The sequence below is a fragment of the Vulpes vulpes genome, chromosome 6, assembly GCF_048418805.1.
Source record: "Vulpes vulpes isolate BD-2025 chromosome 6, VulVul3, whole genome shotgun sequence".
Classification (NCBI taxonomy): domain Eukaryota; kingdom Metazoa; phylum Chordata; class Mammalia; order Carnivora; family Canidae; genus Vulpes; species Vulpes vulpes.
The window spans coordinates 77,203,787-77,230,949 of NC_132785.1; the positions used below are offsets into that span (position 1 = coordinate 77,203,787).

A 27,163-nucleotide genomic window follows, 5' to 3' on the forward strand; every position below is an offset into this window, starting at 1 on the left:
ATTTGAAATAATTTGGGTATGCATGGAGTCTTGTCTCTGGACTCTGACTGAAACATGTGGCAGCTCCCTGTGTGAAAGAACAGTTGCTTTCAAGCCATGCAGGTAAATAAAGAGGAACAGTTCTCATCACAAAATAGTCCATTCCTGAATCCTCTTCAACTAAATCACGAGTCAGCTTGAATTTTCAGTTTAGTCCTGTAGAAGAGACACATCTATCTTGAGTTATTTGCTTGGGGTTTTAGAAAACACACAGTAAGTAAGCATAAGGACATTTTACAGTTTCCCAAATTCTCTTTCTGAACCCTAAATGATCAGATTAGAGCAACCAATTCCTGTAATTAGTATCCAGAACTTTTAAAGAATTTGATATTATGAAGCTAAATTCATAAAACAATTCTAACATTTACTATTGTCAGTGTAGGTAATCTCCACCAAAACATCACATCCCCTTGAAAATGAGTTGTGTACAGAATTCCAAATGCTAAATATTACAGCCAAATATTATCATTAATTGATTTCTTGCACCAGCAGTGTTTCATACAGTCTCTACTTTTTTTTGTGAATCACCCAGCTCACTGAAGATCAGTTCTCCACATATTCATTAATAATGCAATTTCAGAAGTATTCCAGGCAGTATCCCATTGCCCGGAGATGTTGCTTTGAGTTTGCCTTAAATACGATCAACTCTAATTCCTATGGTAAGGTGAGAATTCACTTACTGTTGTAAAAATGAGTAGTTTAGAAGAAAAGCAGAAAAGATAATACAAACATGTATAGCACTTAATGATTTATAAAGTCCTTTTTTATTTGATCGTATCAACAATCATTTAATAGCAATAATAATAAATTATATATATGTATCAGCCACATAATGATGATGATAATTGTAGTAGTATTGTTATTACATTTTACAATGAGGAAATAGGCTCAGAGGGACTAGGAATTTGCCAAGGATTGGCTAGGACTTACAACTGAGGTCTTATGAATAAACTCCATGTAGCTATACTTCTCTAAACCTTTCTATAAGAATTTTAACTCTTGGGATCCCTGGGTAGCTCAGCAGTTTAGCACCTGCCTTCGGCCCAGGGCATGATCCCGTGGTCCCAGGATCAAGTCTCACATCGGGCATCCTGCATGGAGCCTGCTTCTCCCTCTGCCTGTGTCTCTGCCTCTCTCTCTCTCTCTCTCCTCTCTGTGTCTCTCATGAATAAGTAAATAAAATCTTTTTAAAAAATTTAACTCTTGCAATTTTTATTATTATTGTGCAATTTCTTTTCTACACATACCTGTGAATTCACTAACAATCGAGATGATAAGCATTTCTTTCAAAGAAGTACAACAATGTGAACCCCATGGGTAAATAGCACCACCTTATTACCACTTCTCTATAATATTATAGTAGCAGCATACTTTGCCTTAGGCTTCACTCATTAGGAAGGACAATTCATTGTTAGTAAAAAATAACCGTGAGTTGCTTTGTACTATTTATAATTTGGCCTGATACTAAAACCTGACAGTGTAGTTTTATCAAATGGTGGTCTGAACTTCAAGGCTTACTTTACCTCTTAGAGCAACTATTAGAGATAGAACTGGTGATAAGCCAGATTATTGGTTATAAGCAAGGCATAAGCAGTTATAGCAAAGTTATTAATTAATTATGAATATGAGAAATTTAACTCTACTTTTATAACTAAGCCATTATGCTAAAAATATGCAAAATACTTGAAATATTTTATCTAACATTTTCCTTATTCAATGAGAAAGGCGATCCTTTGTATATATCCTTATTCAAATAAACTGAAGAATCTTGTCAGTGCCTTACTAATAGAACTAGTTTACTTCACAAAAATGTTAGAATATTAAAAATTTGTAGTTTTAATATTGGTTGTAGTTGCATAGAAAAGCATTTTTATATGTAGTATTTTTGAAGGTGATAGATATTTTTAAAATTTTATTTTCACATACTCATGACTAATGAGTCAGTATAATGATAAAATAACCATGACTTACACATTTTATCTTCTCACATTTGGTTTGAATGGAACCCAGATTTTTCCCAAGACATTATTTTGTTGTTAACTATTATTTACAACTAATCTATTGACCTATTCATATCTGTGTACTTAGATGTATACACACTGACACACACACACAAATACATACGCCTTTTTAAAAATTTGATTTATAAGTCCACTGTTAGGCTTCAGTGACTTCAGTATTTTGTTCATGTTTTATTAGAAATGCATGTAGTTTCTGAGGCTTTTAAACAAATACGTGGAATGGTTGAAAGATTTATATTGCTCATGCTTAACTAAATATGTCATCTCTAGAAAAGATGTGGTTTATTTTGGCACTGTTTTAAAAACTCAAATATTTTAAACATTTGTTAAGTTGGAGCTTGCACATTTGAACTATTAGCATGCGTTCCAGAATAGATTCTCAAGTTACCAAACTTTTATAATCCTTTTATTAGAATAATCTTTTTTGAAAGGGTTTTTTTTCTGTTCTTTTTTATTATGTACTTTAAGTTAAATTTATAGAAGTTGGAGTTATTTTTAATGTGGGATTTTGTAAGTAGAATGAGACAATGATGAATATATTTGAGAATCATTAAAATATTGTATGCCATTAATACTTCCTCACAGAAATCTTAATATACTTTATTTTTATTTTTTTAAAGATTATTTGAGAGAGAGCATGAGTGCGGGGGGAGGGAAAGGGAAAGGTAGAAGAGAAAGGGAGAGGGAGAAGCAGACTCCCTGCTGAGCAGGGAGCCCAACACGGGGCTCAATCTCAGGACCTCAAGACTCATGACCCAAGCCAAAGGCAGACACTTAACCAGCTAAGCTAGCCAGGCACCCTGTTAGCTTCCTCCTAACCATATTTACCCAAAGTAAATAAGAGTACAGAGAAACCTCTGTAATATTTTATTGCTATAATTTTATTTTGTATTTAAATAGTTTTTAAAGGTTCCTAAGGTACCTAAAAAAATTGTTCATATCAATTTTTATCTTTATTAAACTTGCTAAGGAAGTGGCTCAGTCAGTTAAGCATCTGCCTTCAGTGCAGGTCATGATCTCAGGGTCCTGGGATTAAGCCCTGCTTTGGGCTCAGTGCTCAATGGGGAGCCTGCTTCTCCCTCTTCCTCTGCCCCTCCCCCTTGCTCATGCTCTCTCTCTCTCTCTCAAATAAAAATGTTTAAAAAAGAAAAAAAAATCTGGGAAAGGAAATCAGTTCTCTTAATGAGAAAATAACAGATTGATTCAAATCTGCTGCAAAGCAGCACCTCTACTAATTGTGGAATTTTGCTATAACCAATAGCTGAAATCTAAAAACACTTCTTCTGTTTAATTATTCAGTCAAGGTTAGGTAATGTAAATACCTTATATATACTACGTAATACCTGTAGGGAACTTAGTGAACTTTGAATTGAAAACTTAAAGTACATTGGCTAAAGTGGACTAGGGTGGGGTGGGCAGTAAGAACCTTTGGGGCAAAGATTCTATAAACTGTAAATGTCTCTAAACAATCATATCACAGCTTACAAAAATTATTGTCTCGCCGTGTATGTATGGTCTTTGTGATACTGTTATCAGACATTTTGCTTCTACAATGTACACAATAACAGCATTGTTATTATTTTCACTTTAAACAACAATTTTTAAGATTTTAAAAAGTAAGAACATTATATTTACTCACATACTTACCATTTCCAGTGCTCTTCTTGTGTAGATGCAACTTTCCACCCGTTATCTATTCCTTCTTCTTGAAGCATTTCTCATTTATACTAATGTAGGGCTGTGAGTGCAGAGTTCTTTCAGCTTTCATGTCTGAAAAAAGTCTGGATTCTTTTCTTTGCCTTCATTTTGTGAAAAAGGTTTTTGCTGGATACAGAATTTTAGGATAATTTTTTCCCGGTATTTTCGAGATGTTGCTTTTTTGTCTCTGGCTTGCTTCGTTCCTGCTGTCATTTTTATTTTTTGTTCTCTACATACTAATATCCTCTGGCTTCTTTAAAGATTTTTTTTTCCCCTTGTCATTTGTTTCAACCAATTAGATTAGGTTGTATTATGGTATAGGTTCCTGCATGCTTCTGTGCTCATGGTTTGTTGAATTTCTTAGACTGTGGGTTTATAGTCTACGAATTTTTTTAAAATTTCAACCATTATTTTCCTTATGGTTTTCTGTCGCTTGGGTCCTTTTCCTCTCCCTCTGGAACTACTTACTTTGTTCAATATATATTAGGCCACCTAAGTTGTGCTACAGCTATTTCATGCTTCATTTTTTTTTTTCCAGGATGTTTTTCCTCTATGTTTTATTTTGGATAGTTTCTATTGCTTTATTTTCAAATCTACTAATCTTTTCTGTTGCAGTGTCTAGTATGTTCTTAATTCCACCCGGAGTCTTATTCTTTGCAGTTGAATTTTTATGTCTAAAAGTTAAATTGAAAAAAAATAATAAATAAATAAAAGTTAAATTGGTTCTTTTTAGTTTTTCTTATCTCTCTTCTGAATTTATTTATGCCTTATGTTATCTTCTGGAATGTAGAAAATGCAGTTATAAGAACTGTTTTAATGTACTTGTCTGTTAATTCTCTTATCCTATTTCTAGATCTCTTTATTGATTTTTTTTTTCTCATCATGAGTTGTATTTTCTTGCTTTGCATACCTGCTGACTTTTTTGGATGCCAGTCATTGTGAATTTTAATTTGTTGAGTGTGGATTTTTTTGTTTGTCATTAAAATTTTTTGAGCTTCGTTCAGGAATACTGGTACGCTACTAGGAAACAGTTTGATCCCCTAAGGCTTTTTGAAGCTTAAGGGATCAGAGTACCTTTAATGTTAGGCTGATTTTTCCCCACAGTTTAGGCAACACCTCTCTGAATACACTACCTGTGTAGTAGGAGGTTTCTCTACTTTGATGGATCACAGCCTTGTGTGAGTTTTGGTTCTTTTCCTGCCTGCCCATCTCTGGTAGTTCCTACCCTCACTGGGTAGTTTACTGGTCAGTACACTGAGGAAGAGTCAGGGAATGCACTGTAGCTCTCCAGAGCCTCTGCTCTCCCGTGCTCTCCCTGTACAACACTCACCACTACATGCAGGCTCTCTTTTCTTCCGTACCCTGACCTGCAAATCCCAACTATGTTGGTCATCTCCCCTTGCCCACTTCTGTGTTCTCAACTCAGAGAGGCTGCCAGACTCTGTTGTGTTACCCCTCTTTGCACTCTGCCCTGTAACCTCTCCAGATGGTAAGCTAGGTCAATGCTAGGACTCACTTCATATGCTTCGCTTCTCTCAGGGATCATGGTCCTGGGCTGCCCGATGTCCAAAGTCCAAAAACATTGATCCACGTATTTTCACCATTGTTTGCTGTTGTGGTGGTTGGTTTGGGTTGGGTTTTGTTGGTTGTTGAATGTTTTTTAAGTCAGGAGGTCAGTGTGGTCCCATCATGTGTACTCCATCATGGCCAAAACTGTAAGTCTTCCTAGAACTCTTTTAAAATGTCATCCTCTTAATGTCTAGCTGCCTTCTTCCCTGTTGAGCAGTTACCTGTCAGTCTTAATGTTTTTCTCCTGAAAGTAAACTGTTTGTTTTCTCTGATTTTTTTTTAATTTGTATCTTTTGTTTTGTGCCTAGATTTGGTCTTCTTTGTGTGTTTCTTGCTTGATTTAATCCATTTTATTTAATCTGCACCTCTGGGACACCTGGGTGGCTCAGTGGTTGAGTGTCTGCCTTTGGCTCAGGGTGTGATCCCAGAGTGTCAGGATCAAGTCCCACATGGGTGTCCCCACAGGGAGCCTGCTTCTCTCTCTGCCTATGTCTCTGCCTCTGTGTGTGTGTGTGTGTCTCATGAATAAATAAATAATTAAAAAAAAAACTAACTCTATCATTTCTCAACTTTAGGAAATCTTTGGTGAATATCTTTTTCTCTTCCTCTGATACTCCAATTGTATATATTTTATACTTATTCACTATGTTCCCACATGTCATTTTCGCCCTCTTCTACATTTTCCTATTTTCCTCTAGATACATTAGTTGTGAATTTTCAAAATGAATTTTCAAAATTAGTTGTGAATTTTCCTCTAGGTACATTAGTTGTGAATTATCTTTTATTTCATTGATGCTATCTACTGCTGTAAAACCATTCAGGTCTTAATTTCAGAATCTATACTTTTCAATGCTACAGTTTTCTCTTGGCTGTTGTTGTTGGTGGTGGTGGCAGTGGTACATTCCAATTCTCTGATAAAATACTCATCTTTCTAAATACACTGTCTCCCTCTCTGCTTTTGTTTTCTTGAATATACTAGCCATAGTTACCTAAAAGGCTATGTCCACATGTCTACTAACTCCAGTATCTGAATCATCCATGGTCTGTGTGGCTTTTGCCTTCTAAATGTATGGTCCTCTCTCTTGGCATGCCTATTAATTGTTGATCGACTATAAGCCATCATGGCTCTCTAGCTGATTTTGTCTTCCTCCAGAGAGGGCTTAGCCTTTCCTCTATTGGGAAGATTGAGTCGATGCTAATCACCTTAATCCAGTCGGGTACTGTGCTGAGTTGTAACTGGGTTATGTTCTGAGTAAGGCTCAATTTTCCCTGGTTTCCCTCTCTCCTGATGGCATTAGCTCAGTCGGGTTTTCAGTGGTACAAGTGGTAGTTTCACTGGGACTGGTTGAGATAGTCTCATCTGAGTTTTTTGGATTGTTTGTTTAAGTAGGCTCCATGACCATGTGGAGCTCAAAGCACGGTTTGAACCAACAACCCTGAGATCATGACCTGAGCTGGGATCAAGAGTCAGACGATTAACTGATGGAGCCATCCAGGGGCCCCTCTTCTGAGCGTTTTTAACGTCCACTTAGGACAACTCAGAATTTGCCAAGTATTTAAGGGGAACTAGGTGTGTGTTTCAAGCCCTTTGGCTCACCAGGTCTGTCACTCCAGCCTTGCAAAATTGCCAAAAAGCTGTTTTCTCTGTCCCTAGCATCAGTCTTCTGCTAGGACAAAGCCCAGATTATCATTCTCTAACCTTCAAAACCAGCAAATGCCTCCAAAAAGAAGAGTGTCTGCAGATCTTCAGTTTACTTCTCTGTTATTCTCTTTGGGATCTTAAACCCAATGCTCTTTGTCTTAGCCCCTCTCTGATACACTTTAAACAAAAAACTTTTTATAAGTTACCCAGCTTTTCTTCTTGTTCTTGGCAGGGGCACTGGTCTGCCACCAACCACTCTCTTGTGTCTGGAAGCAGAATTTCAGTGAGCCTTTCATTACTATTGTTATATTTTTTTATTTCTGAATGTTATATTATTCTGCTCATTCCCAAATCTAGTTGGTCGTTTTTATGGTCTCTTGTTCCTTTTTTTTTTTTTTTTAAGATTTTATTTATTTACTCATGAGAGACACAGAGAGAGAAGCAGAGACACAGGCAGAGGGAGAAGCAGGCTCCCCGCAGGGAGCCCAATATGGGACTCAATTCCCAGACCAGCATCATGCCCTAAGTGGAAGGCTGATGCTCAACTGCTGAGCCACCCAGGTGTCCCTGACCTCTTGTTCCTATCTCATATTTTCAATCCCTTTTTATTTTTTTAAAGATTTTATTCATTTATTCATGAGAGACACAGAGAGAGAGAGAGAGGCAAAGACACAGGCAGAGGGAGAAGCAGGCTCCATGCAGGGAGCCCGACATGGGACTCGATCCCAGGATCAGGCCCTGGGCTGAAGGGGGCACTAAACTGCTGAGCCACCGGGCTGCCCTTTTCAATCCTTTAATCTTATACATTTTAAACATGCTTATTCTGTACTTAATTTCTGATAATTTTATTTTACTTTTTTATGATAGTCACACAGAGAGAGAGAGAGAGAGAGAGAGAGGCAGAGACATAGGCAGAAGCAGGCTCCATGCACCGGGAGCCCAAAGTGGGATTTGATCCCGGGTTTCCAGGATCGCGCCCTGGGCCAAAGGCAGGCGCTAAATCACTGCGCCACCCAGGGATCCCTAATTTCTGATAATTTTAATATCAAATATTTACTGCTCCAGTTTTGCTGTTATTTCTGCTAGTTACATTTATGCTACCCTATTTCTTTGGATGTTTGGGGATTCATGAATGTGAGTCAATATTTTTTAGAATTATCCTCTGTGGGACTTTTCAAGGCCTGGGTTGAAAGTGGTTTCCCCCGCATTTGCTTCTGTTAATCCCCTGGGAATGTGTACAGCCTTAGAGCACTTTAAAAACTTAATCTGAATTTTATTGAGCCAATTTTATTGATGATAATTTGGGTTAAAAACCCACATGAGGGCTCACTTATTGAGTATAAAATTCATGGCAGGTCCCATGTTTATGGACTCGAAGAATTAGTATTGCTAAAATGTCCATTCTACCAAAAGCAATCTATAGATTCAAGGCAATCCCTATCAGGGTTCCAGTGGCGTTTTTTACAGAAGAGTCAAAAACAATTCCCATTTATATGGGACCACAAAAGACCTCAAATAGCCAAAGCAGGGATGCCTGGGTGGCTCAGAGGTTAAGCATCCACCTTCGGCTCTGGGTGTGATCCTGGAGTCCTGGGATCAAGTCCCATATCGGGCTCCCCGCATGGAGCCTGCTTCTCCCTCTGCCTGTGTCTCTGCCTCTCTCTCTCTGTGTCTCTCATGAATAAATAAATAAAACCTTAAAAAAAATAGCCAAAGCAATCCTGAGAGAGAAGAACAAAGTGAGAGGCATCACACTCCTGATTTCAAGCTATACTATATAAAGCTATAGTCATCAAGGCAATACGGTACGGTACTAGCATGAAAACAAACATCAGAGGAACAGAATTTATTTTGCCAACTAATATTTGACAAAGGAGCCAAGAATACTCAAGACAGTCTCTTCAATAATGGTGCTGGGAAAACTGGATATTCACATGTGAAAAATGAAACTAGACCTTTATCTTGTACTGCCCACAAAAAATTAACATGAAATCGACTAAAGGCTTAAATATAAGACTTGAAAGCATGAAATTTACAGAAGAAAACAGATGAACAAAGCTCCCTGACATGAGTCTTGGCACTGGTTTTTTGGATATGACACCTAAAACACAAGCAATGAAATGAAAAATAAGTGGGATTACACCAAACCGAAAATCTGCACAGCAAAAGAAACCATTGACAAAGAGAAAAGACAATCTGCAGGATGGGAAAAAAATATTTACAACCATATATCTGATTAATATCCAAAATATATAAAGAAATATAACTCAATAACATAAGTAATCCAATTAAAAATGAGCAAAAGACCTAGACATTTTTCCAAAGAAGATATATGAAGAGCCAACAGATATATGAAAAGATGCTCGACATCCCTAGGCATTAGGTAAATGCAAATCAAAACCACAAAGGGATATCACCACATGCCTATTAGAATGGCTCTCCTCCGAAACATAAGAAATAAATGCTGATGAGGTTATAGAGAAAATGGAAACCCCCTTGCATATTCTTGGGATTGTAAACTGGTACAGCCACTATGAAAAACAATATGGAAGATCCTCCAAAAATTAAAAAATAGAACTACTCGGGCACCTGGGTGGCTCAGTTGGTTAAGCTTCTGCCTTCAGCTAAGGTCATGATACCAGAGTCCTGGCATGAAATCCCACATCAGGCTTCTTACTCAGTGGGGAATCTTCCTTCTCCCTCTGCCCTTCCCCCTGCTAATGCTTTCATGCTTTCTCTGTCTCTGTCTCTCTCAAATAAATCTTTTTTAAAAAATCGTTTAAAAAAATAGAACTATATACTATATGATCCAGTGATTCCACTTCAGGAAATATATCCAAAAGATGTGAAAACACTAACTCGTGGGATATCTGTCCCCTTATACTTCTGGCATCATTACTTACAATAGTCAAGACATGGAAACAAACTAAGTGTCCATCAACAGATGAATACATAAAGAAGCTGTGGTGAATATATATATATACATATATATATGTATATATGTATATATATATTCAAAGGCCAAATATTCAAAGGCCAAAACCTAAGGAAAACTGGGAACCTTCAACAGTATATATATATATGGAATATTATTCAGCCATTAAAAAAAAAAACATGAAATCTTGCCATTTGTAACAACACGGATGAAACTGGAGGGCATTACACTAAGTGAAATAAGTCAGACAAAGAAAGACAAATTTTCATGGTCTCAAATGTGAAATCTTAAAAAAATACGTAGAGGAAATATTTTTTTATTCTACATTTATGGCCTGAGATCAAGATTTTTTCCTAAGGCGAGCCTTGGTCTTTGTCTCCTACCCCCTGTTCCATTAGAAGTCCATGAAAACCAAAACTCAACTTCACCCCATCTGAGGGCAGATGCTTTCAAGGTAAAAACTGCCTTTGTACTCTACTTAACTGTTGAAGGTTCCCAGTTTTCCTCAGGTTTTGGCCTTTGAATATTCCTTACTGACTAGCAAATATGTTGATAGCATTTAAGAGGATATTTGTCATTTTCTGTCCAGCATTTATAGTTGCTTACTGGGAGAGGTTCCAGGTTCATCAGAGCAGAAAACAGTAGTCAGGGTTGAATGTTATTAATGTGTAAACACACACACACACACACACACAGATAAAATTGTACTAATAAAATGTTCTGAATTTAGTTCCAAACTTAGCATCACTTGTATACATGATTAAAATGAGTAGATAATAAATTTGCTTTCCAAGATCCATAACTGCAGGTCTTTGTCCCCACCAGTAACTACAAGCAGTTTTTCATTAAAGAAAAGAAAATGATTGAATAATCCAAATTAGCCCGGGCAAGAAAACTAACAGCTGCCTAAAATGAAATGTTTGAGTTATGAGCCATGTGCCACTTTGGTTTATCTGCAGCCAAAAGGTTTAGAATCCTTATTCAATTAACCATGTTGCTTGGGAGGGCCTGGTGGCCCTGAATAAGAGCTGCCTGGTGATGAGTAAGAGGTATCCGTGACACACAAGTTCAGACCTCGCAACTCTGTTTTTGTTGTTTGAACTTTCTTCTCCGTTGTAGCTAGGGATCCGGCATGGAATTTAAACACTTGTGTGGTAACTCCATTCCTCCAGCCATTGTGTTGTTAAGCTCTGGCTAACGAACTCTTCACACTGGCTCGATGCAAAGCAAGACGGAGAAAAGAGCAGCAATCAACATTTCGGATTTTATCATTAAACCCATATGATTTCTGTATCTTGAGGAAGTTAGATGCCCTTGCCTGTCGAGTCCAACTGTTCTCCAAAAGGTAGACTTTGTAATACGTATGCAAAAGAAAGAAATAAACCAACGTGCATCTGAGAAAGCTTAAATTAAGAAGTGACTTTCATTTCAAACATCATACCTACTGTTACAAAAACTTCAAAATGCATACCTAAGTCTTAAAACTTAGGAACCTTGCCTAAAATAAAGGAGACAAGCTTACATAATATCTGAAAAGGTGAGTGCTGCCAAATGCACTAGTCAAGTATACTTTGTCTTATGTGGCTCTTTTCTTCCAGGCCAACAGTTGTTGTTGCCTAGGGAGATCCTCCTGATAATGTCACAAAGAATGTTTCTCAGACCCATATAGATTGTGTACACATTGGCTCCCTAAAGACAACTTTTGATTTTAAATCTCCAAGCTTCATTTTGCTTCTAAGCATACTGTTTGAAACAAAAAACAGGTGACTAAGTAAGAGAGGGGACTGAGTTTCTTCTCCAACTCAGAAACCAGTTCTGAAGATAATTCTGGATGAGAAAATTTAAATATAGTTTGAACAATGATAAACAATTTGACATTAAATTCTCAGAGTTTGAAGAATTACTGTGAAGAGTGACTCTATACTTGAATGTGCACACTGATTTCTGACATTTTGCCTCACAGTCTTTTCACATTACAAAAGTAGATTTGCTTTTTGCATCTTATTTTCTTAACCTGTGGTCATATTATAAAGAGTAGCTGCATACTTTCATGTAGGTGACAATAATGACATATTTTCATTTCAGGGAATATGTGATCTTGCCTGTCAAATAGAACTGAGGAAACCTTTTGAAATCCGAAGTCTCAATTAAAACTTCAATCTTGTCAAAATCATCGCTTTATTTCTGCTTTAATAAAATTGCAACAACCAGTTCCAGAAATATAGCTTTATTGTAGACTATAGATTTAAATATTGCAGATACTGTCTTTCAGTTACAGTAGGAGAAACGGTGGTTTCATTATTTCAAGAGTCGAAGAATGAAGTGAATGTGTACTGTTTTGTTCGGATATTTGTTTCCTAGATTTTAGGAACGTTTTCTTGTTCCATATTGGATTAAAAAGAAAAAAACAATTGCCCATATCGTACCTGGAAATTCTGGCACTTTATTTTGTTTTCCTATGAATGGCAAGAAAATTAATAAAAGTAACTTCTATCATACTAATACCTATGAGCTATGTTCCAAACCCACTCTCCCATTTCAGTTCCTACCCTATATTTTCACTATTTAATTCATTTACTGTTTTTAATCCTCTACTCAGTCAAATCCACCTTCATGTGTTTAAATCCAATTCATCCTTCAAGAATACTTATGCACCACCCCCTACACGAAGCTTTTCCTAATTCCCCGCCCCCACCTCACCACCAAGCCACAGCTAATCTCTCTTCTGTATGCCTTACAGTTCTTTCTTCATCTCTATTAGAGCACTTATTAAGTTTCCCCTTGTTTCAATATTCCTGTACTATCTCCCATTAGAATGCAGCTTCTAGAGGTTAGACATTGTTCATATCTCTTTGCACAGGTAAATACTTGTTAAATAGTCATTCTTGTTAATGATGAAATCTACATCTTCCAACTATATTGTTGTTTTATAAACATTTGTGTGACCTGTCTTTCTAAAAAAAAATATACGTGCATTAAAGTATTAAGATTTTTTAAATTATTAAGATTTAAGTATCCTTTCCTAAAATAGTGGTATTAAAATATACTAGCATGTCAAATTACTTAGCACCTGGCATATTACCAAGTGAAATGTGATTACCTGAAGACTTTAACTTTTAACCAGAATCACTTTAAAGTAAAGAGTTGCAGTCTTTTTGTTGTTGTTTGTTTGGTTTTGATTTCGGTTTGGTTTGTTAATAAAAACTCCTTGTGTAGCTGTTAAATGCTGGTCCTATAGAGGTCAAAGTTTGAAATTTCACTTTATGATAAAGACATGGTTTCATTATCTTGGAAAGTTTAAACAAAATTTCCAGACTGCATAATAGGCCATTTAAATCTTTACTGAACAACAATAATAATTAAATGGCTTTCTGGAACTAAGTGTGTCAAAAAATCAGTCAAAGAGACAGAAGATAAGCAACGTATTAAACCAATGTGGTGGGTTTGGAGGGCTTCTGATATTGCTGTGATCTTCTTTAAATCATGATTTCAATTTCAGTAGTTCCTTGTTTCTGAAAAGTAAAATTTTCTGATGTCTGATTATTTTGATAAACTTTCTTGATATTTTACCTTCTGGTTATATATTATTCTTTCAATACATAAGCCACATTTTAAGATATTTGAGAGCAAATAAACTGTGCGTGAACATTTCCCACCAAGCAGCAGTTTCAAAATTTAATATTTAGTTACTAATTTTATCTCTACTTTATTCTCCATCAATTTTCATCATCCAACTTGTTTAATGAAAATCCTAAAGCTTAAAAAATGCATACCATTTTCCAATAAATAGGTCAGTTATATCTTAGGCTTTTTGAAATACTCAAGCATAGGATATTCACTGCATTTACTTGTATGACCATGACATTAACATACTAAATAAAAGTCTTTAAGTTCCTTAAAGAAAAATTTTTTCTCATAAATCTACCCTGGCTAGCCAAATTATATTTTCAAGAAAGTGTGTCCTCTGAAATTGTTTTTAGTATGTACCCCACACACAAAGTTAACTATCTTGGTTGTAATTAATTGCTGGCAGAGCAAGTCACTTTCAATAACACTATTTTATTTGTAATGTTCTAGGAAACACAGCTCCTCATCAAACAACAGTAAACCAAAACTACCAACATTGTCTACCATGTTGAAAAATTAAAATCATCTTAATGAATAGTGCTTAAAGGCTGGCACATGGCTAGATGAATCATCTTTGTCTTAAAGTAGCAAAAAGGTTAAGACACGACCTATGTTAAGACTTAATTTTTCTTTAAATTCATCAGACAAGAAACAGAAAATGCTATATAGATTCTTAGCTTTTGTCTTGAACATACAAAGTTCTCTTAGCTAGTAATTTTTTACTTGGAATTACATCTTTAGTCCCAGGGTCTCCCATCTCTTTGAAGCCAATTAATTAAAACACATAGTCATTTTATGGAACTTTCACATTTGGATAAAATAAGAAAGGAATTGAGTAACTTTAATAATGTGACCTAAGCAGATATTTTCAAGTACAAATGTATATGTATCCATTCCTAAGCTCCTGCTTCCCTATCTGTTTCTGTTAAGAGGTGAAACTTGTGCCATCATGGTTAATGTTTTGACAGATTTTATCATAAATCTTACTGTTGTAAATTTGCCTTGAGCCAAAACTTAACATGTTGTAAGCTCAGAAACAGTTTTTACTGTTAGTGACCAGAAAAGGAAATAAATCAGTTATGCTCTTCTAAATGATGGGAGTATAGAGTTTAACTCTTTAAAAGTTATACATTACTTGAAATTTAGGAGTAATTTTCATTTTGTATGCCCAAGGCCTCTCAACTGTCAATGAAACATAAACACTCTTGTGACTATCACAAGGAAGAATACACAAAGGAAATATTATGCGGCTTATATATGCTCACTAAATTTATAACAAAAATATTATCCTGAATTTTTTAAATTAAGAGTTCCTTTGCCTTAGTATGTGGAGTCAAAATTTTAAGCCTTCAACATGTGATTCATTCAAAAGCTCTTGGGTACCCACTTTGTTTTCAGATAATTTATCAGAATTCTCTTTAGTTAGACCCCCATTTTATGGTGTCTGTCATCTATTATTTGATAACTACTTAGAGTATTTTATTACACATACCCCCAATCATTGCTATTCCTTAAAGCCTGAAGACTTAGTATTTTTTCTCTCTAAAACATCTTTAATGAGCATGACCATTAATATTTACTCATAAATGCATTTGTACACAGGATTAGCCATAGTACATGAGTGAAGAAAAAAGAGTTGTTACCCAGTTCTTTACCCTAGAATAAATCAAATCAACAAATATTTATCGAATGTCTACTATGTGCAAATAGCCCTGGACTGGTCAGCTTTTAAAAGCCATCCAACTTTTCACATTGACAAATCCAAGCATTATTATTTCAAGCATTGCAGAAGCTGCCTCCATGTCCTTTAGGTGACAAAGCCTATGAGGATTCTGGATTACTTGGAATAAAGAAAGACAAGGAAGAGAAAGCTAATTAACAGGCTGAAAAGAGGAGAAAAACTAACGTAAAATATCACCGATGGATTGCATCATGTATGTATGTGTGTGTATACACAGATGTGTGTATGAGCTTATGTGCCTGAGTGTATTTTGTGTATGTGTGTATATCTATATACACATGACGACAAGACTGAGTGAATTTCAGAAAAATAGACTTTGTTAAGGTGACATAAAAATGGGCGTTTACATTTGAGTTCAAAGCTTTGCTTTAGAAATAGGCTTAAACATCTGGTTAGTGTTATGTAACACCAAGTCCTGCAGTATCATAAAACCAAAATGTATCATTGTATAACAGATCACTCAACTTGGTGACCCAAGTTCTAAAATCTAGCATGCCCAAAATCTATTAGAAGATGACCTCTTCAATCAATAGATTTCTATTAGAAGTGACTTCTATGTTATTACTATAGAAAACTGTTGTAGGGTCCTAAATAAGTTAATTTGATCATAAATGAGAGAAGACATTTAAATGCTCATTGTAAAGATTCTAACTGTTATTATAGACTAAATAAAGACTAACAGTAAGAGACAAAATGTACATACTTTATTATATATTATGCTATTATTTTATACTATACATTGTAATATGCTATATTATACTACACATTATGCTATAACTGTCTCTGCATTTAATTTTAACTGTAAAAGATAAATGATGTACTATCTATCCATGTCAAATAATTAAATGTGTTTCTTTAGTAAGGTTTGAAAGGGAGGACGGTTATAATTTCCAGCCATACCAAGTAGAATTAATCTTGGCTACTTTGCACAGTAGGTATGTATATATGTCGGCCATTGAAGACATTCAATTGACATCCTCACAGAGGATGTTTGGCGTCACTTTTAAAATATTTGTTTAGAATAACTAACTTTTCAAAAATTCCATTTTTGCCTCCTATTGGTAAGCTAAGTTTAATTTCCAGTGAAAATCAACGCAGACTCTAGATAACCTTTTTAAGCAGCATTTATCTTTCTCTAAAGTGCTGAAATTAATTTCTCAACTTTTGAGCAGGGGAAAAATTATAATAGCTCTATTATTCAAAGTTTATGCTTCTGCTATGACATTGTTGGTTATCAAAATCACTTTGAAGCAAAGGTATCTTCTCATATATCTTTCTAATTATTTGATATTTTGCCTATCTAGTTATAGTTTATTTTCACTGCATACCCTAACTGCTCTGTAGTAAATTTTGGATTTCTTCTCAGCTACAGTCTTTCTCTTCTTGATAAAACCATGCTATTGGCCTTTGTAGACATAGGAATCACTTTCAGTGTATTACTACATTGATTTGGTCTCTTTCATTTATTTCCTTGGTATATTGTAGTTAATGTCTTTGGATATATTCTAAATAAGACTTCACTTGGATGGTCCAGATCTAAGAGCTTATGTTTGTGAAGAAATATTATCTTTAGAGTTGTTTCTAATTTTCATTTCATCTTTCCCCTCCTTTGACCGGTAGTCCCAATACTAAGACCCTCTCACCTAGGACCTAGCCTGGATTCACCTGCCCCCTTGTGGTGCTCCTCTCTGAATAGTTAATTGATTTCTGAAATTTGGACTTGGTATTACATTTCCTGAGAAGAGAAACCTCATCCCATTACTCTTGTCTAGCAGTCTAGAGTCAGAAAAGTTTTCTTTTCCTAGCCACTGGCTACCACAAAAAAGAGGAAAAAAGTGTGATGGGGTTTTTTGATGTTTTGTTTGTTTGTTTTTAATTTGGAGCACAAGACGGAAATTAGCCAAGATCTGAGTTGCTTGGAATAAATTATGAAAATAAATTTTGTCTAGATCAATATTACTGACCTGTAGATCAATAAGGCAAAGACATGTTTCAAAAATTCTCATAAAGCAACTTAAAATCAAGTTTTTTTCTATGTCAGTGTCTCCTTTTTTTAGTGAGTAGAGAAAGAAGGGGAAATGCTGCTCTATTTTATTTAATTTTTAGATAGATTTTGTAACTCATCAAAGATGAATTCATAAATATAAAAAATAAATTAGACCTTGTGTTCTGTGTAGTCAGATATGTCTGATATAATTGGCACAAATACATTTTTGTTTCCCTTTCTCAGAAAGGATTCTCTTCTGAGGAAACCCTCCTTTCCCTCATGTCACAAGACTAATTTTTACATCTTCAATTGAAGTTAATAGAATTTGTACATGGAACAGGATCGTATACGGTCCATGAATGAATAACCTAGCCACACATTTTGCAAGAATAAGGATTTAGGAATTAAGCCTCTAGTTAATAAAGGATAATATAAAGATAAAAGGAAGGGGAAAAGGAAAGAAAAGCAGTATATACAACTAATATGTCTTTCTTAAAAGGAAAAGATGGATTAATAAATTATTGTTAACAAGTACATTTTTAAAGATATCCTTTTCTGTTAACTGTAAAGTAAGTAATTCTATCAGAAAAGAGTTGTGTCTTTCTATGCTGTTCTACCTCTCACCCCTACTCCCCACCAAAGTCTGATTTGATTGAATAACAGTGATCTTCTGTGGCATTTTAAACTTCATGTCACCTCCCTTGAGATCTGGAAGGAATCACATGAAGGCTTTAATAAAGCTCTATGTAGTCCAATTGCCAGGTTTCTAGCGCCCACTACTCCTTTGCAGTTTCTCTTCTATTTGTAACAGTTGACCTACTAACAAGTTCCCAGAAACACAGGTTCAAATTTTGGCAGGCTTACCTCACCTTTTTGTCCTTCCAAAGTACATAAATGCTAAACTGTGTTCACAGTGAGGAAGGGAGAGTCATTCCAATGAGACTTTAAAAATCAAGACCCTTTCCGTTCCCCACCAAGTTACCGCCATCCTCTCCAAAGGAATCAAGTTTTGTCAGTGGGCCCTTGGCATAATTTCTGCAGCCTGGATTAAAACCCAGGTGACTGAGAGTGTACCTTATCTTCACAGGGCATTAGTCACTCTATAAAAGTTAAATTTATTATGAAATACTTTGTTTGTGTTAACATATATCTTCTCTGGGAAGCTAGAAACAAAGGCATGTCCTTTAAGACTCCATATGGGGAAAACACATCCTCCTTTGGAATTTAACCTTAATTTGAACCAAGATCTGTGAAAGAAAAGCACTTTAGTGTATTGTTCCCTGGCTCCACCCATCTACCCCTTATCTAAATGGGGTTACTGTTGCCTCATGTTTTTTAACTCTTCCCATTCCAAGCCGTGATTTCCTGAGTTTAAAATTTATCTCAGTAGAGAAATATATTAAAATAATTGTGGCAAACAATTTCGCTTTGCTTTTAAGAAGTGATTTTAGGTCACATGTTCATTCTGATCTCTGAAATTAAATAAATGTACAGCCAGCTTATGCTCACATATGTTGTTTTAACAAATGGCATATTGTAAAGTATATTTTATTTCCTAAAAAAAATGTATTTCTTAAAAATCTTCTCTAAAATACTGTTACTAGCATTGTCGTGTATGCATACTTTATACTTTGTTAGAAGTGAAAAATAATTGAGATAAAAGTCTACATTAGGAATGATGGTGAGGTAAATTTGAAAGACCAATTCTCAAGACCTTTGTTTTCTTTCAGTCTCTTTGCAAAGTCTTTGCAATGCTTTCACTGTATCTAAATCCGTAGATGTCCCAACGCTCCTTTTTAAAAGCAAAAGCAAAAGCAAAACCCTTATTGGTGCTTCCCCCATCATAACAAACTATTTGCTTATAAACATCAAGGAAAGTGTTACCCAAAAACATATTTAAGTTGATATTTTTTAAAAAATACTGCTTATACGAATGCTTAGTTTCTTGAATAGCATCTACCAACGAATTTGTAATTATCCAAGTGGTTTTTCCTTCATTGACTTCTTGTTACATTAAGGAAAAATCACACACCAAAATTTAAATATAAACTTAGATTTTTATTTAATAAATAAATATGTTCTTTTAACAAAAGAAAGTAATTTCTATTTTTAAAATTTTTTCTTTAAATTTAATTTAATTAACATATACTGTATTATTAGTTTCAGAGGTAGGATTTAGTGATTCATCATTTGCATGCAATACTTAGTGGCAAACATAATTCTTAAAATGAACACATACTCAACTCCACCGCTCAAAACTACTATCATCGTGAGGCAGTCTGGCTGGCTCATTCAGTAGAGCATGCAACTCTTCATCTCTAGGGGTTCTAAGTTTGACCCCCATACTGGTTGTAAAGATTGCTTAAAATACAAAGACCTATCTTCAGAATTATTAAATTGAAAATTTCTTAACAAAAAAAATTCACATATGTGTGAATTTGTCACATATTTCATTATTACATAGCATATTTCACTTAAACTATAATATTGAGGAACACCTGGGTGGTTCTGTCAGTTAAGAATCTGCCTTTGGCTCTGGTCATGCCCCAGGGCCCTGGATACAGCTCCACATCAGGCTCCCTGCTCAGTGGGGCATCTGCTTCTCCCTTTCCCTCTGCCCCTCCCCATGCTTGTGCTCTCTTCATCTCTCTCTCTCTTTCTCTCTCAAATAAATAAATTAATAAAATATTTAAAATGTATTTATTATAATATATTTTATAATATATACTATAATATTGAAATTAGTTTGATGGATGCTTTTTTAAAAAATATGGAATATATACATAATATATTTAGGACATTAGGACATTTATCACAAGTAATATCAAATCACAGCATCATTGCTCTCCACCTCAGCTCCAACTACATTTATTGGTTCCACCCTGACCAACCCTCATGTGACAAATCATTGAAGCTTAGTCTTAGGCACTCGACACTTTTACATACCCTCATTGTTATTTAAATTCATAATATGTATCATTTTTCATGGAAATTATAAATTCACATGGAACAATGAATTGAAAATTGGAATATTTTAATTTATCTCTCAGACTAAACTTCTTGGTCCTCTTGGACTTTGCACTGCATTAGATGCTAATTTGATACAAACTTTCTTAAAAGGTAACAGGGCTATACACTCTGCTGCCTTGCTAAATACTGTCCCCCCCAATTTTTCCAACGATGATTTTAGATGACTATCTTCATGGTATATATAACAGATGCCTATATAGTTATATCATTCATCCATGGTCCTACCATAAGATAGACATAGGAATATCTTTCACAGCAGTAAAATGTTCAAAACGCCAATGAACAAGATAATGGGAGAAGTGATGATAAGTATAAGATTAAAGAGGCAGATGTTAACCAAAATCAAAGAAAAAAATTAAAAGCGTGGACTTTGTAAATTATAGGAAGGAACAATTTAGCAAAAAATGAATTAAGGGAGTAAAAGGGAGAGAAAACCAAAGATAATTCCAAACTGCCACATGAAGCAATGTTGGTAAAATCCCGAATGATTTGCAAAATTGGATAAAAGTGGTTAAGTGTGTGTGTATGTGTTTATAAAAAGGTAGACAAGGGTAATCTTCATATATTAAATTTCACAGATATAAGGTTGTAAGAGAACAATTAGAATAATAAGATATTGAAGCATCCTTATTGACCAGGAGCTATGTTACTAGTGTTAGATGAAATTAGAAATAATAAAAAATACCATAAATTCCATGGAAGTTATTTATTTTTATTAATTCTTATCTATCTTTGAAACCCCAGAGCTAACTAGAACATACTGAGCATAAGAGACACTTAAAAATATTTAGCTAATTCAAAATATTACTTACCTAAAGAAATCACAATGTGATTGAGTCACAAAAAGTATGGATAACAAGACTGTGGCAATGGATGAGGGTTAGGGGATAAGAGTATCAGTTGTAAAAAAATTAAGCCTTATTAATATATTAATCATTTAATGACTAACATAACTTTTAGTACAAGTAAAGGTGAAAGTAATATTCTCGGAGGAAATGTTTCTATTCTGATTATAGGTGGAAGTCTTAGGTATTTTTCTAAAGCACATCTTGATAAGATGTACTTGAAAGAGATACTAGAGGGGTTTTTATTGTTTGTGTTTATCAATAATTCAGACAAAACCATACCAGGGTGCTAAGGATACAAAGTTAAATCAGACAGTTTCTGCCTCATGGAAATCATCATAGTCCAGAGGGAATGATGTAGCTATAAGTAATTATATAAGACAGTATGGTAGGTACCATAATAAAGGTAAGTTCAGAATGCTTTAGCAGAACAGGTGAAAGGGCATCTTGCCCTGCCAATGAGATTAAGGAAGGCTTCCCAGAGGAAATGGTGTTAGTTAAGTGCCATTGGGATTGGCAATTAAGGAGTCCATGGTGACTTTCATGAGAGCAATTTCTACTCTAATAAGACACAAAATCCAAATTGCAGACAATTAAGGAGTGAATGAAAAATGGAGAAATGGAGACAGTGAAAGCAGGCTGTTTTTCCCAGGTAATTTCCTAACTCTTCTTGCTTGCTGCCTCTGTATATATTTAATAAAGAATTTCACATTGCACAGCACAATTAAGCACTATTGTTAGTAATGGATTTTTTCCCCTGGGTGTTAGTGAATACATTGCATTCCATCTCTATAAGCTCAGTAACATGAACCCTTCCAGAAAGAGCCCTACCATTTGGAGCGTCAGATCTACACCTTTGCATCGTGTCTTTGATCTTTGATTCTTCTATTCCTCCTTTCTATCTTGGAGCTTCACAATCTCGATTGCCAAGTATACACAGATAAAACTTTTTCTTTCCTCTCTCTCCTCCATCTTTCTTATTATTTCTCTTTGTACCTCTAACCTATATCCTCAAGTGATTCAAATATTTTATTATCTATACTTATCTTTCTAATGCTAAACATTACCTACTGAATAAACCAAATTTCTTAGAGCAATCACAGCCCTCTCCAGCCTTTTGTTCCAGCCACTTTCTCAGCTTTATCTTCCTGTACCCTCTTTCATGCTTCAACTTCACCTTCCTCTCTATACACACTGAATCCGGCTTCCACTTCCTGACACTGTTACCTTCACGTGGAATTGCCTACTCCCTGCTACCTCACATCTAAATCCTGCCTGACATTTATGGTCTTACTCACTTGTCATATTTCCTATAAAAGCCTTTTTTGATCTTCCCAATACTTTCTTCTCAACCTCAGTTTTTATATGTGTGTCTCTATGCTATTCATTCAACAAAACTTTACTGAATACCAACTATGTGCCAGAAACGGAAATGACCATTTTCTACTTTTTTCCCACAATTGAATAACTATTTTATCTCACCACTCCTATCAGACTCCTATCTACTATAGCTCCAGAAGTATCTATTACAATGCTTTACACTAGTAATTGTGTAACAAATATGTTGATTGCATTAATGAATAAATTAATCTCAAATGGAGAGCCAACCCCTGAAGTTCAGTTAAACAAAGAATCACCCAGTTCTTTTTATCCTCCCTGCCATGAAATATGCAATTAGTCACTTACTCACTTTAACTGTCTTAAAATGGCATTTTTTAAACAGTATTTGGCTTCCTTCTATTTATTCTCTTAAATTCTTCTCTGTCTTCAGCTCCATGCATTCTACTGAAAGATTCCAGAAGCTATAATATTAATCAAGTCCTTTACTTTACCTCCATGACTACTCACTTAGTGGGTGACTATACTACAACTTCCTTTTTAAGAGTCACTCAACTACAGTCACTTCCTTCTTTCAACCCATGTTGAAATGTATGTTAGCTGTGAATTTCAACCCAGATTATATTTTTTCAAAGCCTTCCTCTTTCTGTAGTCATTATAAAAACTTCATGGTATTAAAGTTAACACATTTCCATTTCTTCCCTAATCTTACATCTTCTTTCTATTTGTCAACAATCTTTAGTTTAAAATGTGCTTCACTAGGGCGCCTAGATGGCTCAGTCGGTTGTGTCAGACTCTTAGTTTTGTCTCAGCTTACGATCTCAGGGTTGTGAGATTGAGCCCCATGGTGGGCTCTGCACGGGGAATGGAGCCTGCTTAAGATTCCCTCTCAACCTGTTCCTCTACCCCTTCTCCCTCCACATATGCTCACACACATCCACTCTCTCTAAAATAAATACATAAATATTTTAAAAAATAAAATGTGCTTCACTTCTAGAACATTCTACCTCTTTACTCCCATCAGCATAGTTTACTATCACTCCAACTATCTAGAACCCAGCTTAAAATCTGTTTTTAAGGGAGGGTTTTTTGTTTGTTTGTTTATTTTAATTAACCTGGATTTGTGTATCACTACACTTATTTTCTATAGATTGTTCAATCACTAAAGTAATTTGAATCAAATTGTATTTATCCAACTTGCCTCCCTATGAGAGTCCTCTGTTAAGGATATTAGCTAATCCAAATAGTGTAATATTCAGCACAAATCCCATACACTGATCTGTATTCTTAACGTGAAGGTTTGCTTTTCATGGTGATGTTAATCTGTGGTTTTCTGCCCTTTAGGTAAAACAAATATAATGAATTAAATAGTACCAAGATACTCAACTTTTCTAGAATTACAATATATAACCACATGATCTTTATTGACAAATCAACCAAATTTACAGGAAAATTTTTTTTAAGATTTTATTTATTTATTCATGAGAGACACGGAGAGAGAGTCAGAGACATAGGCAGAGAGAGAATCAGGCTCCCTGTGGAGATCCCAATGCTGGACTTGATCCTAGGTCTCCCAGATCACATCCTGAGCCAAAGGCAGACGCTCAATCACTGAGCCACACAGGCATCCATTTTATTTTATTTTATTTTATTTTATTTTATTTTATTTTATTTTATTTTTATTTTATTTTAAGATTGTATTTATTTATTCATGAGAGACACCCAGAGAGAGGGAGAGACATAGGCAGAGGGAGAAACAGGCTCCCTGTGGTTATTTACCAAAAAATTAATGCTACCATAACACTAGTTCCTAAAATATGGATAGGAGAGTTAATTTGAGGTTTGAATATAAGATAATTAAGACAATATCACAAAAAATGCCAAGATTTGATAGTTAGGGGCTAAGGTTTAGAATATAGTAAGGAAAAATCTTCTGCTTCTGACTATAACAGAGTTGCTAAAATCAGATTAATTCACTGACTGAGAATAATTATAAAACTTGGACAAAATACAAATTCACAGAAAAACCAAGTAAAAACCATTTACTAAAAAGATAAAAAAAATTAAGAAGAGAATTTGCCAGTCCCATGATGCTGAGGAGACAAAAATTGGAGTGCAAGTCTCACCAAAGAGGAGAATCTCAGCTTTTGAGTCAGATCCTGGGAAAGCTATGCCATAGGAGTAACAATACTGTAAATAGAGTAGCTTCCACTATATCAAAGTGATCTTCCCAAACTCACACCTAAGACACACAAGGTGGAATTTAGAGGAAGGGGTAGGGAATTTGCCTATGTTCTAGACCCTGTATTGAATAGGAGTCTGTCTGCCACAGGAGGAGATGCACAGGGCCTGCCTAAGACTAAGATGGGAGCTAGAGAGCTGAAAAGCCCTCCCTTGTCCCACTATGATCCTTGCATCTAGTAGCAGGTAAGAGCCATGTACTTCTGGGAGGAATAAAAACATGGAAACAGACTCCCTCTATGCTGCAAGCACAAAGAACATGCTAAAGTCTGAGGGTAGGAGCAGAGAAACTGAGAATTAAAAAAAACACCTCCAGTTCTCTAAGCTTCACACTGAATACAAGAGAGTAGCAACCCAGTGCATCACTGGAAAATTTTTAAATCCATGGTACACTAAAGATAACTGTAGCAACCACAAGACCCAACTCACCTCAAATGCTGACTAAATTCGATTAAATGCTCACACAAACAACCTGACAAAAGAAGAGGTATTCCCATTTTGGACATTTACCTCAGTTTCGATTGCTCTTTTGTATATAATATTTGACATTTAATGCTTTTTAAAAAGAAAACAAACAAAAAACAAGACACATTAAAAAGAAAAAGGACCATGTGAAAAGATAAAATAGTCAATAGAATCAGACCCAGCGATGCCCCAGATTTTTAGAATTATCAGACTTTAAAAAGAAAAGAATAAAAAGATATATTAATTCCAAAATAGTAATAAGGAATCACAGTTAGCTACTCAGAGAAATAGAAACTGGAATGAAATGAAAAAATAAAATGAAATAAATTTTAAAAAACCTTTAAAGTTCAGAGAGTAAAAAAAATCAACAACCTAGAAATAAATGCCCAGAAGAAAATGAGAGAATATCATAAACAGAGCTCCACTAAAAGAAATCCTAAGGAGAGTTGGTTAGGCAAATGGAAAGTGATCCCAGATGGAATCATAGTAGCACAGGAAAAAATGAGAGCACTGGAAAGGGTAAATGTGTGAAATAAGATAAATGGGTATTTACTGTTTAAGGAAAAATAGAATACATGTAATAAACAGTTTACTTTGTTCAAAAGAAACACATCTATTATAATTGAAAGTTGAATGATCACAGCTAAATAAAGCACAAATTTGAGGAAAATGTTTACCCGAATGCTCATCTAATCTACACTTGAGTTTAATGTTGAGAAGTTCACTATTTTCTGAGGTAACCTACTCTATCTATAACCATGCTATAAATGTTCTTATATATTGAGCAATAATCTATCATCTTCTTGAATTTCTACCTCCTGGCCCCAATTCTGCCCTCTACAATGACACACAATAAATAATTCTAATTTCTCTCACCTATGCTTGAAATAATTATAGTACCTTCCAATGTATCAGAAATGTTTTATTCTGTAGTCAAACATCCTCAGTCTAAACCATCTTTCACAGGATGTGGTCCAGTTCTCCTCTAACCAAGAATCTTCTAAATGTACCTCACCTTCTCGATATCTCTGAAATATATCCCAACACACGAAACACAATCCCATAGTGACCAAGGCATTCTTGGTCTCCCCACTCCATGTGTGGAGCAATGACATTTATCTTTTACAAGAGGAGAAAATCATGCTATTTATTCATATGTAATTCCTAATTTTACTTCTGTGAAAGCTCTGGCCTCAAGAGGTTAGGACTTATTTTTGTTCACTGAAACCTATTGCTCAGAAATATTAGGCTAGGAATAGTGTACAAACATAAATTGGCCAACAAGATTCTGGAGGCCATTTTAAAAATAGTGGACAGTAGTATGGACTAAAATTGTGACATTTGGGATGTCAAAGAAAGAAAGGCTGGGGTAATGGGGGTATTGATAAGGCATATTAACCAATTTTGGATGTATGGGCAATAAGAGGGATGCATCAGTGATAACTATGACTTTTCAGGCCTTAGCAACGAAAAGAACAAGAAAAATGTGGAAGTCAGGATACATGCCTTGTTACTGAGAGAAATGTGTTGCTGTAATTTAAATGTATTGGGTATTGATAGAAATAACTTGTAGACAGGAATAGACATAAGATGGGAGATTTTGTTAGAGGACAGGGATGGACTTTTAGCTTGATACATGGTAGCTTAAGTCATAAGACAAAGGAACAAAGGCCTATCGATGTGATCTATCCCAAAACTATCAGGAACATACTTATGTTGAACAAACTGGCTTTATTGCTTGTTTGCAAATAAAACCACACATCATAGGGAACTGTGTGGCATTTCGGTAAGGGGGTGTTAGAAATAACTTATTATACCATTAGGGCTTATGTTAGATGATTTGGGGGAGGATTCAAGAAAATGGAACTTTGAATTGGTTGCTGTCAGGATGTAGGGGTAATTCTATGATTGAGTAGCTTAAGAAATCTTATCTAGAAAAAGGGAAGACTAGAACAAAGCTAAAGCTGTAATTTGTAAAGAAGCAA

General features: G+C 35.2%; 2 protein-coding genes across 3 annotated transcripts in view; one reads left to right on the forward strand and one right to left on the reverse strand.

The window, feature by feature from the left end:
* MIPOL1 (mirror-image polydactyly 1) overlaps positions 1-15,215 on the forward strand; it is a 323,462-nt gene extending 308,247 nt beyond the window's left edge. The window contains exon 11 of one of the 2 annotated variants that reach the window (XM_072761454.1): positions 11,990-15,215. In XM_072761454.1, coding sequence (XP_072617555.1) covers positions 11,990-12,017 — 28 coding nt within the window. In that variant the 3' untranslated portion in view covers positions 12,018-15,215. The remainder of the gene's footprint in view (positions 1-11,989) is intronic. The other variant, XM_072761446.1, reaches the window with a different exon arrangement.
* FOXA1 (forkhead box A1) overlaps positions 11,017-27,163 on the reverse strand; it is a 34,388-nt gene continuing 18,241 nt past the window's right edge. The window contains exon 3 of the mRNA XM_072761443.1: positions 11,017-11,115. Coding sequence (XP_072617544.1) covers positions 11,111-11,115 — 5 coding nt within the window. The 3' untranslated portion in view covers positions 11,017-11,110. The remainder of the gene's footprint in view (positions 11,116-27,163) is intronic.